The sequence below is a fragment of the Phacochoerus africanus genome, chromosome 1, assembly GCF_016906955.1.
Source record: "Phacochoerus africanus isolate WHEZ1 chromosome 1, ROS_Pafr_v1, whole genome shotgun sequence".
NCBI lineage: Eukaryota > Metazoa > Chordata > Mammalia > Artiodactyla > Suidae > Phacochoerus > Phacochoerus africanus.
Genome location: NC_062544.1, coordinates 147,796,304 through 147,809,256, shown reverse-complemented (window position 1 = coordinate 147,809,256; position 12,953 = coordinate 147,796,304). Strand labels below are relative to the sequence as shown.

At 40.8% G+C, this 12,953-nt stretch overlaps 1 protein-coding gene across 10 annotated transcripts in view; it reads right to left on the bottom strand.

Annotated features, from left to right (window-relative positions):
• The window catches only part of ATG7 (autophagy related 7), a 376,249-nt gene that overhangs the window by 161,184 nt on the left and 202,112 nt on the right, over positions 1-12,953 (bottom strand). For all 10 annotated transcript variants that reach the window (XR_007135006.1, XR_007135007.1, XR_007135009.1 and 7 more), the window contains one exon: positions 11,378-11,458. Coding sequence is in view for 4 of the 10 variants with exons in the window: in XM_047780900.1 (XP_047636856.1) it covers positions 11,378-11,458 (81 nt within the window). In the remaining 6 variants the exon portion in view is untranslated. The remainder of the gene's footprint in view (positions 1-11,377; positions 11,459-12,953) is intronic.

Sequence of the window (12,953 nt, the reverse complement as noted above, 5' to 3'; positions counted from 1 at the left end):
ACCAAGGACAAGCAGCAGCCTAGCACTGCCACCCAGTCTCTCACGTCCCTGCCTCTGAGAGCACAGAGAAACTCAGAATGCAGAGGGGACACAGCCAAGAAGCCTTCCCCAAGGTTCATATTAGCGCCTCTAAAGTTATGGACCCAGTGTTGACCACAGATACCTGCACAGACCTTCAGGAAATAAGAGGGTTCACCCCTCCCTGAGTGCTCACTCCTGGGAACATAAATCTCACTTCATCTTGGACAATAATTAAACCCCTAGATTAACAGCGTACTGGAAAAGCAAAAAAGGAAAGAAAAGGACAGAGAATCTAATAACCTGCACACTTAATATCTGCTCACCTCTTGAGGTGATACCCCCCCCCCTTTTTCCCCTTTTTTAGGGCTGCACACACAGCATACGGAAGTTCCCAGGCTAGGGGTTGAATCGGAGCTGCAGCCGCCAGCCTAGGCCATAGCCATGGCACACAGGATCCAAGCTGCATCTGTGATCCACACCACAGCTCATGGCAATGCCATATCCTTAACCCACTTAGCGAGGCCAGGGATGGAATCTGCATCCTCACAGACACTATGTGGGTTTCTTAACCTGCTGAGCCACAAACTCTGAGGTCATGCCTTTTTTTTAAAGAATTATTTACTTTTTATCCCCCTCCTTTTTTGTTAACTTCTAAAGATGGAAATTTTTTTTTTATGGCTAGAAATCACACAGTGAGTACACTTGTAAAGGAAATAAGAACGGCACCTGATCTCTGCTCGTACAAGACCCTCAGTACACCAGCTCTCACTTCATCTTTGTGGCCACGAAAAAAGAATTTTAACTATGTTCCACCTCAGGAAAACTGAAACTCAAAAACTTCAAAATCACTGTCATAGATCATACAGTTAGCTGGCGGCCTTGTCTTGACAGCCAGTGCTCATTTCTACTGCAGGAACCTTATCCGAGTGGCCTGTTGCCTTCCGCCAGCTCAGAGTCAAAAAGGTCGGTTCCGTTGAACTGGTGCTCATACTTGCCCAGACCCACAAGCCGTCTGAAGCCTTAGCCATTCTTTTATAATTTTAAAAACTTTCTCTTGCAAATGGCTCATTCTCTTTATTCCAACACACAGCTTAATATTATTTTTGGCCCTTTCTTAAAAAAAAAAAAAAAATCAGACCCACCCTCAAAAGTCAAGAATTCATCACTGCTGAGGCTGTCAAGAGGAAAATATTGTGAGATCTAAAGCAATTTCCCAAGAACTAGTCAACTGTTTTGAGCGAACACACAGACCCAAAACAAGTACACTACTCTCCCCGCCTCCCACCAGGGGAACATTCAAAGGGCCAATTTTTTGGGACTTGCAGTTCTTTTGCAGACAGCGTAATAGGGTGATGTGGGCCTCATTTTTCAGGTATTAAGTGCCTATTGGAATATTCTCAGTAATAGGAAGCAGTGAGTGATTAGGCAAAGCACAGCAGATGTTGTGAAATAAAACTCTTACTCCTCCAGTAGAGCCAAGTGGCGCGTCTGTGTTTTTGTTTTCTTACTTATGTATGTTATTCTACCAGGAAGACATTTTGTGCTCATTTATTATTATTTTTTTTAAATCCACTTGCATTATAATTGAAGTCAAGTTTTGTCAGGTCAGACAGAACTATTTTAGAAAATCGGGGTACGGGCACAGTAGCAATCCCAGACATCTGTCAGTCACTTTCCCCCTTAAGAAAGAGAGACATGAAGCTCACATTCCACGCTTGGGATATATGAGGGGGTTTAATGCAACAGTGAATTGTTACCACTTGCTTCAAGCCCCACTTTCTTTTTTTTTTTTAAATCACCTCCCTTTAGGATCCTTCACGAAAAAGTTAACATAAAAGGCAAGGGAAACATTAAGTACAACTGAGAACCAGGAGAAACCCACATTTTCTCTCCCGCTTTTACAAGCGACACAAAAATATACTTCTGCATGGATTTCTGCCTCAAGTTGGAGGGCTCATAACAGTCTTAAAAATATCCAAATGCTTCAGTAAATCCAGAGTCAACTGTCAAGCTACCTCAGCTGTCTGGAGTTCTGGTGACAGTTACCTTCTGACTGCACGCCTTGGGACCATTCAACATACCCTCCAAACTATCCTCCTGGGAGATGGGCAATTACCCAGGGATACTGCCATTCCCTATGAGTGTACACTTACTGCTGGGTATGCACTTACACAGTGTCCAGATGCTTCTTCCAGTTTACAAAATTTGCCATATCTGTTCTCCCACTGACTGTCCCTTTGGCACACCTGCAGCCCTGTCATGACCACAGAGGAGGTATTTCCCCAGCATTAGTTTGACAGCTATACATTTAAGATGTGTAACTTTAGTATGTGCCTTAGCCAGCCCTTAGATGCTCCAGAAAACAGAAGCACGTAATCTTTTCCTCCTTGTTAAGAAAAAAACTTTAACAAAATTTTTATGCTGGAAGAATTGCTTAAAACTAGGGAAGGCCAGACACTTTAGGATTTATCACTATCATCACATAGGATATTATATCAACAAGTTATACCAACAATAACTTTGGGAATAGGATGTTCTCACACAGTTCTTTCACATCTTCTATGGCAAGAAAGGCTGCAGTGATAAGAACTTTTAGAAATACCTGAACAGGATATTGGAAGGCCTTTTAGAAAAAATAAAATGGAGACTTTTCAAATGCTGCAGGAGAGCAAGCAAAACCTTGTGAGGAGCTCACTGCCAGAATGTGTCCTTTCATAAAACGTTAAGTCATCTTTGATGAATCCCAAAGGCTCCTTATTTTAATATACTCTGGAAATGATCCTCCAACACAATAACAAATCATCGAAAGCATCAAGTAAAGCACACAAGATAGTAAAAGCTGGAAAGAAGCTCAGCTGAATAAATAATGAGAGCACTGAAATGTATCATTTGATAACAGCTGCCCCTTATGGCTTCATGATAAAGCATGCTTCCGCTTCCGCACTAGTAGGCAGAGGGCACCTGCTACCAAGCCTTAGCTACCTACCAGACTGAGCCCCTAGAGGGCACAGGCTCTCTTCCCATTCCTTTCTCTTGTGCTGTTCACTTATTTATCTACAAAAACATTCATTAATTTTTCTTGCCACTCAAAGCATATTTAATCATCAGCTAGGAAATAGTAATCCCATCTAAGCTTAGGAATATTTCCTGAATAAAGATATTTAAATAAGTTAATATGCTGGCATGTATATAACTGTGTAGTATAACTTTACTATCTTGTCCAGAAGGATAGCATCAGAATCTTCAGAGGCTGTCTTATTGACCTCTGTATCATCTGAAAGTATATCATGAAACAGAAGCTCCAATATTTGCTGAATTGAACTATGACAAGTCATTAAAATAAAGTCATATACATATATATTTGGGTGTTTATTCAATCTAAACAGCTAAATATATAACTGTATGCAACTTGTGTATGTACAAGCATGTACATCCATAAAAGGTTTCCCAATCCAAGCTGATAGCTCCCTTATTGCAAAAAACCAGCAGTTACTACTATGTTTCCCTCTCCCTACCTGGCAAAGGTATTAAGGGTGGAAGGAGGAGGGAAGAAGATGGATGTATTACATATATAGGCAGGAAAGAAAGAACAGCCACAGATGACAGTTGGGGCACTTTGCCCATCAGGAGTCAAATCAGTGAACCACCAGAGGAAGGAGAATTAATTCTTAGAATTCTGAGCAGGTCAGTGTTTCCTCCAGTGCCAGCTGTATACAGCTGGGCCTCAAGATACGAAGTAACTGATCAAGAGACTACACAGTCTCAGAGTCGCGTAACAAAACCCAGTGATGGATCAGCCCATGTACCTCCCTTTACTTACTACAGTTGAAGAAAGTGAGTCCTCAGAGAAAGGGGGCTGCTTTCCTAAAGCTAAACAGAGAGGTCATCGCGGGGCTGGGGCTGGCTGCAACCCACATCCCCCAAAGTCTCACCCAGGAGAATGTGGGAACAGTACCAAAGAAACTCAGCAAGGATGCCTTCCTAGGATCCGCAGGTACATTTCTGGGGCTTCTTGAAGCCCATGAAATTGTCGGCAAAATTGTGAGTGCCTTCCATTTGGGGGAAGGGGAGCAGGCTTTCATCCGTCTGGACCAGTTGACTTAAAAAAATTAAGAACCACTAAGTCAAGGGTTGGGCTTGGGGAAAAGGCTACAAGTGAATGAGAGTAATTTCAAATTAAAAGGAACCCAGATTCTCAATAACCTGAAGACTGTTCTTGGGCCAGGCAGCCAGTAGAACCATCTAAGGAGAACACAGCCCTAAATTTTCTAGCCTGGATGGTAAAAGAGATTCTATAAGGAAAAAGGCATGTGTTTAGACAAGGGAGGCAGGTCTTTGTGACTTCAGGTGACAGGGGCAGGAGTAAGGAGCATGAACCTTAATGACTGATTAGGTGGCCTCAGAAGACAGGTCAGAAGTAACCAGTAAGGCTGAGTTCTCTGGAATTCCAGAAAATGTTTTGGTGGTAGTAGTCATCATGAACCATGATGGGAGGTTTCTGCAGCTTCTCAAAGCCAAGACAGCCTTGACTTTCAATCAGGCCTTTCACTATACCTGCTTCTGAAGAGTGAGCCCAGAAAGGGTGCCACACACCCTGGGAGACCCAACTCGATCACAGGGGTCTTTGTTTTCCTCTTATTCCTAATGTCAACATCAGTCCCAGGAGTGGGCAAAGGCCTTGGTACTTGGTCACGGGGAACTGGATACACGTCAGCCATTGCAATTTCCCTGGGAAACAGAAAATATTTTCCCCACTCTATGGATGAGGAAATTGAAGCAAAGGGAGAAATGTCCAAGGTTTTTCAAGGAGGTGAAGAGCCAAGAGCTCTGAGGTTAGAGCTTGTAGCTAAATACTCCACACTGGCTCTGGATGGATATTCCATCTCCTTTTGGGAACCAAGCGGTTCTGGAGATGGGGGAAACACTAGTTGCTAAGGACAAGATGTGGGATAACAGTTTACACCACACAATCGTACATATGGAATCCATCACACATTAAAACAGAAGACTTGAGCTCTCCCTGGGTAAATGAGATAGAAAAAGAGAACCTGGGGGTTACTCATCATTTTCCAGATCAGAGATTTATGTGCCTTTTGGAAAAGAGAAGGAAAATCTGGCTGCAGCCCAGTTTTGAGCAATATTTGCCACTGAGAAGCTGTATGCAAAAATTCCTGGCACAAGCTTTGGAGAGCTCTTCCGATTGGGCTCCAGCCAGTCCTTGTAAATGATTGAGATTTAAAACCCTATCAAATCTGAGCGGAGAGTATCCTTGAGGCAGCCCCATAAACCCCTCTCTCTAAAGCTCATTTCAAACCTACAATAGGAATGGTCAGAGAGGACAATTATCTGCACATACCCATGAAATACAGTTTTTTTTTTGTTTTTTTTTTAAGCCAAGAATGGTAGATATCCACATCTAACAATAATCTGAGTGGCTGGAATGTAGTTGATTACTTCTTTATAGTTAAATATATTTTTTGATTTTTCTGCAATGAAAATGCATTGCTTGTGGAATAAAGAATTAAATAAAAGTAAGTAAAGGAAATATAAACGCTAGTAACTTGGAGCATCAATAGAGAGCCAGGGCTTATCTCATCCGACTGACTCATTTAACAAAAGAAGAAAGGGAGGCGGGCAGACGGGGATGGGGGGGGGGCACCTTGCTTGTGGCCAGCAGGGGATGGAGAGCCAGGGCCTGGAAATCCCCTGACTGCCTTCCTGCACCCCCCCACCCTTGGGGCCTCCCCTCCCCAACCACTACAGCTGCTGGATTCCTTAGGCTAGGAAACCCCCTAAGCCTGTGCTAGGTGAGAAAGTTTTACACGGAATTATAAAATTCAAAACAGAAGCCTTAAGTGCTAGAAAAAGTACGTCAGACTCCAACTCAAGAAGAGCTGAAATCAAAATGGCACTCACCAAGACAAGAGAACAATTAGTACTGAATTACGTGACCCAGACTCTATCACAACTGCTACACAGGACAATGGCATCAACACTGTTTGCTGGCCTCTGGCTATCAAACACATGATCCCCGTGCCTGTGGGACCTTCCTCTTGCCCTCTCTCCCATGAATTTCTACAAATTCCTATTCATCCTCTAGCATCAACCTAGAAGACACTGCAAGGCCTCTCTGGTCTTTCCCATTCACAAAGTCAATAGTACAGGATACCGGAGCAAGAGGATGTACCCTGCCTGCAGAACTTAACAGAGTGTTAGGGAGATGTTGGTTTATAGGTCTTACTCTCTAGACAGTGTTCTTTGAGGGCAGTGGTTACTTTAATCATCTTTGTATCTGGGGCATACAGCAGACATTCAAATGTCAGTTGAAAAATGAATGTGTGCTAACAGATACACAGTTAAGAGCGGAAACTTCTCCCTCTAAATCTACCATTGGTCTTTCTTTCTGTTCTCTAAATGCTGTATCTATTCCTTTTTTTTTTTTTTTGGTCTTTTGTCTTTTGTCTTTTCAGGGCCGCACCAGTGGCATATGGAGGTTCCCAGACTAGGGGTCTAATCAGAGCTGTTGCTGGCCGGCCTACACCACAGCCACAGCAACGCCAGATCCAAGCCATGTCTGTGACCTACACAACTCACGGCAACACCGGATCCTTAACCCACTGAGCAAGGCCAGGGATCAAACCCACAACCTCATGGTTGCTAGTCAGATTTGTTTTTGCTGCGCCACAATGGGAACTCCACTGTATCTATTCTTTAAGTGGCTCAGGGGGTTAAAAATCCAGTATTGTTACTGTTCTCTCCTGAATTCAATTCCTGGCCTGGGAACTTCCCTATGCTGCGGACTCGGCCAAAAAAAATAAAAATAAAAATAAACAGCGCATCTGTAGCACATTTAGGTAACAAGTTGCTTTGTGATACAGGTTTTCTTTAAAAAAAAAAAAAAGTTTAAATAAATAGCTGAATTTAATTTCGGTATTTCATGCTTAAGTAACAAATTTAAGAGAAATGAGAGAAGAAAGGTGGACTCTATCATATCAAAAGATAAGTGGACAGGGTGGCTATGACAAAGGCAAAAAGGACGTACAGTTTACTGTATGGTGATAGCAAGACATCCTTCTTATAGCAACCTCTCCCTATCGCCTCTCAAGACACACATACACAGGTGCACACAAAAAAGCTAATAACAAGTCACTCTGGGAAGTTTAATCATAACCCATCAGCAGAAGAGCCCATCATACTGTAAACACCAGAATGAGTATATATAGTATTAGGGTTGGTAATGGCTAATTAAACTCTGAAGATCAGGTTTCCGGGCACATTGTGCCACATCTGTGTACTAGGTAGTCCCAGATGGTATGAACGCCAAGTTGCTTCTTTAAAACAGTCTGTTCCTGCAATATCACCAAGGTTCTGAGAGACACAATTGTACGAGAGTAAGGATACTCTGCCAAGAGTCTCCTCAGGTCTCTCTGCTCCTGACTGTACAGATCTGAGAGAAGTTTCCAGTATCAGGAACAAGGCTACTGCTACATAAAACACCAGAAGGTGTCTGGTTTTACTCCTTCTAGTGAAAGACAATGGTCACAATATTCAACATGCTGCTCCTCTCCCCCAGGACAGGCTGGGAAGGGATACCCGGGAACTTTCTGGGGTGATGGAAACACTGCCAAAATTAAAGAATGGTTCTCTTAAGATTCATGTGTTTCACTGTATGTAAATTTTACCTAAAAAAAAAAAGAGAACCATGTATGATTACCAATCTCTAGTTAGTAACTTTACTATCTGTAGGAGTATAGACTAGCAATTTTAGAACTACTTTCTGTGTATTCTAGGCTTGAGCAAGTGACTATATCCAGGATAATGGGAGCCAGGTTTCTCACTGCTGGGGAAGGTAGTTACAAATACCTTCCCCAGGTATTTGTAAGGAAAGGGGGAAAGAAGCATTACCGAAGGGGATGAAGTACATCATGGGTGTCCTAACATGAGGATACATCATCATTTCTTTGGTATTCCTGCCAAAAATTCATAACCTGAATCTAATCATAAGGAAATCCAAGTCAAGGGAAATTCTGCAAAATAACTGGCAAAATGTCAAAGCGTTGAAGTTAAGAAAGACAAAGAAAGGCTAAGGAACTTTTTCAGATTGAGAGAAGTCAGAGAGACATGACAGTTACATGCAACTGCTCGATCCTGAACTGGATGCTGATCTGAGAGAAAAAAAAAAAAAAAACTTATGGAGAACATTACTGGTACAAATAACAAATCTGAAATAGAGACTGTGTATTAGATAACAGTGTTATGCAAACATTAAACTACCTGAATTTGTTAAGTGCATTGTGTTTAGGAAAGAGAAGAACCTTTTTCTTAGGAAATGTACATTCAAGTATTTAGCTGTAAACAACCACAATGTCTCCAACTCATTGCCAAAGTTTCATAAAAAATAGAAGGGGAGGGGGCAGGGAGAGAGAAGAGTGCACACTTTCAATTGGGGAATGTGTAGACAACTGGTGAGTCTGGGTAAAGGGGCTCCTTGTACTATTCCTGCAACTTTTAAGCTTAAAATTAATATCAAAATAGAAAGGTACCCCTCAAATACTCTAAGTTCTCCCCAGATATTTAGGCGTAAAGCTAAAAACAAACTAACTCAACATATTGACATAAATACTTTTAGGAATACTGGTTTCAAAATTATATTTTCCCTTTGGTAACAATTCCACAAAACTATGTGGTTCTGATTTCTTTTTTAAAACTGAAAAAGGGGAGTGCCCTTGTGGGGCAGCAGGGTAAGGATACGGCACTGTCAATGCAGCACCCCTGGTCACTGCTGTGGTTCAGGTTCAATCCCTGGCCTGGGTACTTGCCATATGCTGCATGTGCAGCTAAAAACAAACAAACAACAACAACAAAAAAACTGAAAACGGACTCAGATAGCTTCAAATAGGGTTTTTTGAAATTCCAGTGACATATAATGTCATTTTAGAAAGTCTTGCAAAGCAATAAACAGAAACTGGAATGAAAATGACTCCTCAGCACCCTCCTTCCCTCCAGATTCTTCAATATTTTTTCTGGAAGATGGAACAGTTCACCTGGCTGCATGCCAAGCTAAAATCAAATAGGACAAGGAATTTGTGTGTAGGTGATTCAGCTTTCCCTGCCCCAGAAGCAGAGAACTGTTCTCTTCCCCCCCTCAGGCCTTATAAATAGTCTATACCTTATTTGTGTAAGTAAGGTAATTGAAGGCATTATTTATTACTCAGCAAAGCTTATTCTGCCTCCCTAAGCCTTCTGTCTGTATTTGTGGTTAAATCAAAACACAAGTATAGCCTTAGTCCTAGGGAAAAAAAGCAAAAATACTGACAACAACCAAAGGAAAAAATTACTTCAGGGATTTTTAAAAAGCCAAAGGAGAATTTTTAAAAAGTCATTTTTAGCCCCAAAGAATCTTCTTTGAAACAGTAACAACTATGATATGACTCAATATAAAAAATATTATGCTAAGTACGCATTAAGAAAAATTCACATGCAAAGAAATAAAAATGTAACTGGATTTGTCATTTCAAAGTATTAATGTTGGGTCTGCAGATAATAGAGAATGACATTCTCATAAGCGAATAAATAAGTTCGCCAAGTAAGTAAACGTTATGTTTCTACTGTAAGGAAATACATGCACCAATGAAGCAACCTTTTCAGCACAAAAGAAATTTAATACCCAGACCACATGAAAAGTGATCACTATGGGAATAGCACAGCTGTTAAAATCCAAGTCAGTTTGTATTAAATCACCCAGCGTGTTTATGTAAAGCAGGACTCTCAGAATGATCACCGAGAGGAAATAATTTTTGCTAACAAAAAAGTGATACCTATATTTAATTTAATGCTTACAATAAGTGTGAAAGAAAAATGCCAAGCTATTCTCTTTCAAAGAATATAAGGGACCTCAGTTAGTGGGCATGCTTGTGATCCTCTTACAAACACTATCTAAAGGGCTAATTTAATTAGAAATAGAAAAAGAAAAAGTGAGTGTTTGCATTTCACTTAAAGAACTCAATTATCTTTATTTCACTGACTAACCAGCTATATAAAGTCACAGAAAAACCTCTGGCACCTGTGCCAAACAACTTCAATACGAAAATTAATACTGCCAAGTTATTTTGAGACCAATTAGCTCAGCCATTCAAAGAAAAAAATGTGCTCCACCAAAGAGCCTATCATCCTCAAACTTCCATTTCTTAAGACAGAAGTAGACATGTAGACATCCTTGAGGCCTTGACCTGAGCAGATATAAGGTGCCTTAAAGAGCCTACAGAAAGGATGAAGGACAACTGACAAATGGTAAGCTTTAAATTGAAACACAGACACTCGGGATTCATAACGGTAAGACAGGAGCTTAGTTTACTTCTGAAGAAAAAAAAAGTGTTCAAGCACCTAAAATTAACTAAACTTATCAAACACTGTCAAATTTGAGTCAACATTTTAGAGAAAATGGCCAGGATTGTGCTTCTCATAGAAAAGATTCAAGTAAAGTTTGCAAAGAAAGCTTATCATCTCATGAGTGGAGAGGTTTACCCTATAATTCAATCTCTTTTAGACTGGCTGATGTATGCAAAGAAATCTCAAATTATAACCGAGAGCGGAGAATTTGGGATTAATGACCTCCCACCGCTCTTTCGCCTACAAGTTAAACATGAAAGTCTTACTTATCAAGAATCCTAAGTTTTAAAGGCCCAGGTCAAACCACTGGGCATTAGAAGGTTTAAAGAAACATTCAAAAGGAAATGAGCTATAACACACAGTATACATGTAAAAATAACTCAGACTCTCTGAGTCTATTAAAAAATGAGATGCCATCATTATAGTTTTGAGATACATTAGCCATTTCCCATTACAATGGAGGACACACCAGCTCTGTTTTTAGAGCCTCTGGAGAGATCAAAGCTGAAAGGGCCCTTTTATTGGCTCCCCATCCAGGCCCCTAATCTCTGTTTACTTTTTCTTTGCCATTATGGAGATCTCCAAAAGACACACCACCAGGACTGCTGGTACCCCCCCATCCTCTGAGTAACACTTAAAAAGTGCTCTGTGATGGTCTGTGTGAGTGAGGAATCTGGAATGAAGACTAGTCGAGTTTAAATTCAAGCCCAAATTACCATGATACAAGTATTGATCCAGAACTATAATAATCTAATTCAGTCTCTCTGTACACCATAAACCCCACTTTCTCAGGCTAGTTTCTCTGTGAGAAGGAAACAGATAAATGAAAACAAGAAAATCCTTTCTGGTTTTTTAGACCTTCCCCCTCCCCCACAAAAAAGCCCTCAGCTGGTTTCAGGGCCTCTGGCTGGTAAGGCTGAAAGGGCTCATTTTAAAAAACAAGTCCCTCACATGTAAAGCGACTTACTTTGGAAGAACAAGCTGTACATTTGTCAAATGCCAGGCTGACAGGAAGGACATTATCAAATCGTGACAGAAATCCTCGGATCTAAAAACAAACAAAACAATTCATATCAAGCCCAGAATGACACACCTATGAAATACATGTGTAGTTTCTGACAAGAAGTGGGAAACAATTGATATGGCGGTCTTGACACAAATTACTAACAAAAATGAAATTCAATGTGGATATTTTCCTTTGCACTATATAATCAGTTTGAGGAAGAACTTTGTTAGGTCCTCTATTCTGTTAAGAATCAGGCCTATAAGCTTTGCACATATTTGAGACCTAAATACAAGTTGACTCCAAAATACAAAAAAGAAAGGCATAAAATTGTATTATTTTGATAAATATCTTCAAATATATAACTGGTCAATTAGTTTATCATGACAACTCTCATATATGTTACAGTGAATATAAGATACATGCGTATTTCTAGCAGATGACACTGGATGGGGCCTCACAAAGTAAGAAGACCTGGGGACTAGAGAAGACAGAAATGGTCCTAAATACATACCCAGTTACTTGCCTGGCTAGGAACTTATTTGGATAAAATGCAAAGCATTACCAAATTCATAGGGAAACAACGCCACCTTGAGCATAAAATTCTGAACTGCAACTGATTTCCAATTATGGGGTATCGCCCCTAACCAGATTTCACGAACTCTGATTAAAGTAATTTATTCAGACATTATACCTCCAAAACTACATTTACACCAAAAGGGAATTTTCCATTGTTAAATACATCACTAAAACATTACTACTAAACATATATATGGTGAAACCTCCAAGGTCTCCTTGGGACTCAACATTTATAATACTCTAAACATCAGGAATTTTCTCATGAGTTAACTTAATCTTGACAACTACCCTAAAACTTAACTTACTCATGAGTTAACTTACTTAATCTTTACTACCCTAAAACTCAGGCTGGGGAGGGTGAAGCAACTTGGCTCAGAAAAACAGAAAGTGAGGAACTAAGATTCAGAAGTGGGCCCCGGGCTGCAAACCTGGCCAGGCCCTGGGCTCCCTCTCCTTCCCTTCCTCGCAGGACTGCACGGATTTGTCTTCCATACTGGGCTCACCACAAACGTTAACAACCTCACTTCAACAGAGCAAAAGAACCACCCCCACGCCCCCAGTCCTTGTTGCCTTTAACTAACACCACCCCCCCAAACAAAACCAACAAAACCTGGCAAACTATAAAGAAATAGGCTTCTTTCCAAGTATAGGTAACTCCACTCTGCAACCAGCAGTCACTTCATTTGCATATTTATCCCTGGAAAATCTAACCTTAAAGGAAATGCCAATGGCAAACTCTTAAATGTCCTTATGTATGTGTAAGGAGATTTCAGTGTAATCCAAGAGCAAAAGAGTGGTGGAAATGATACATGAGAGAGTTGTGATAACTAGCTAGCTGGCCTCTTTGTGCACCTGTGAAAATGTGAGATCTTTATTTCCCTGCATCCCATGAATGTGTGACCATTTCCTAATACAGTACTTGAGGCCCCATCAGGGTCCTGAGTTTGCTAACCAGGACACC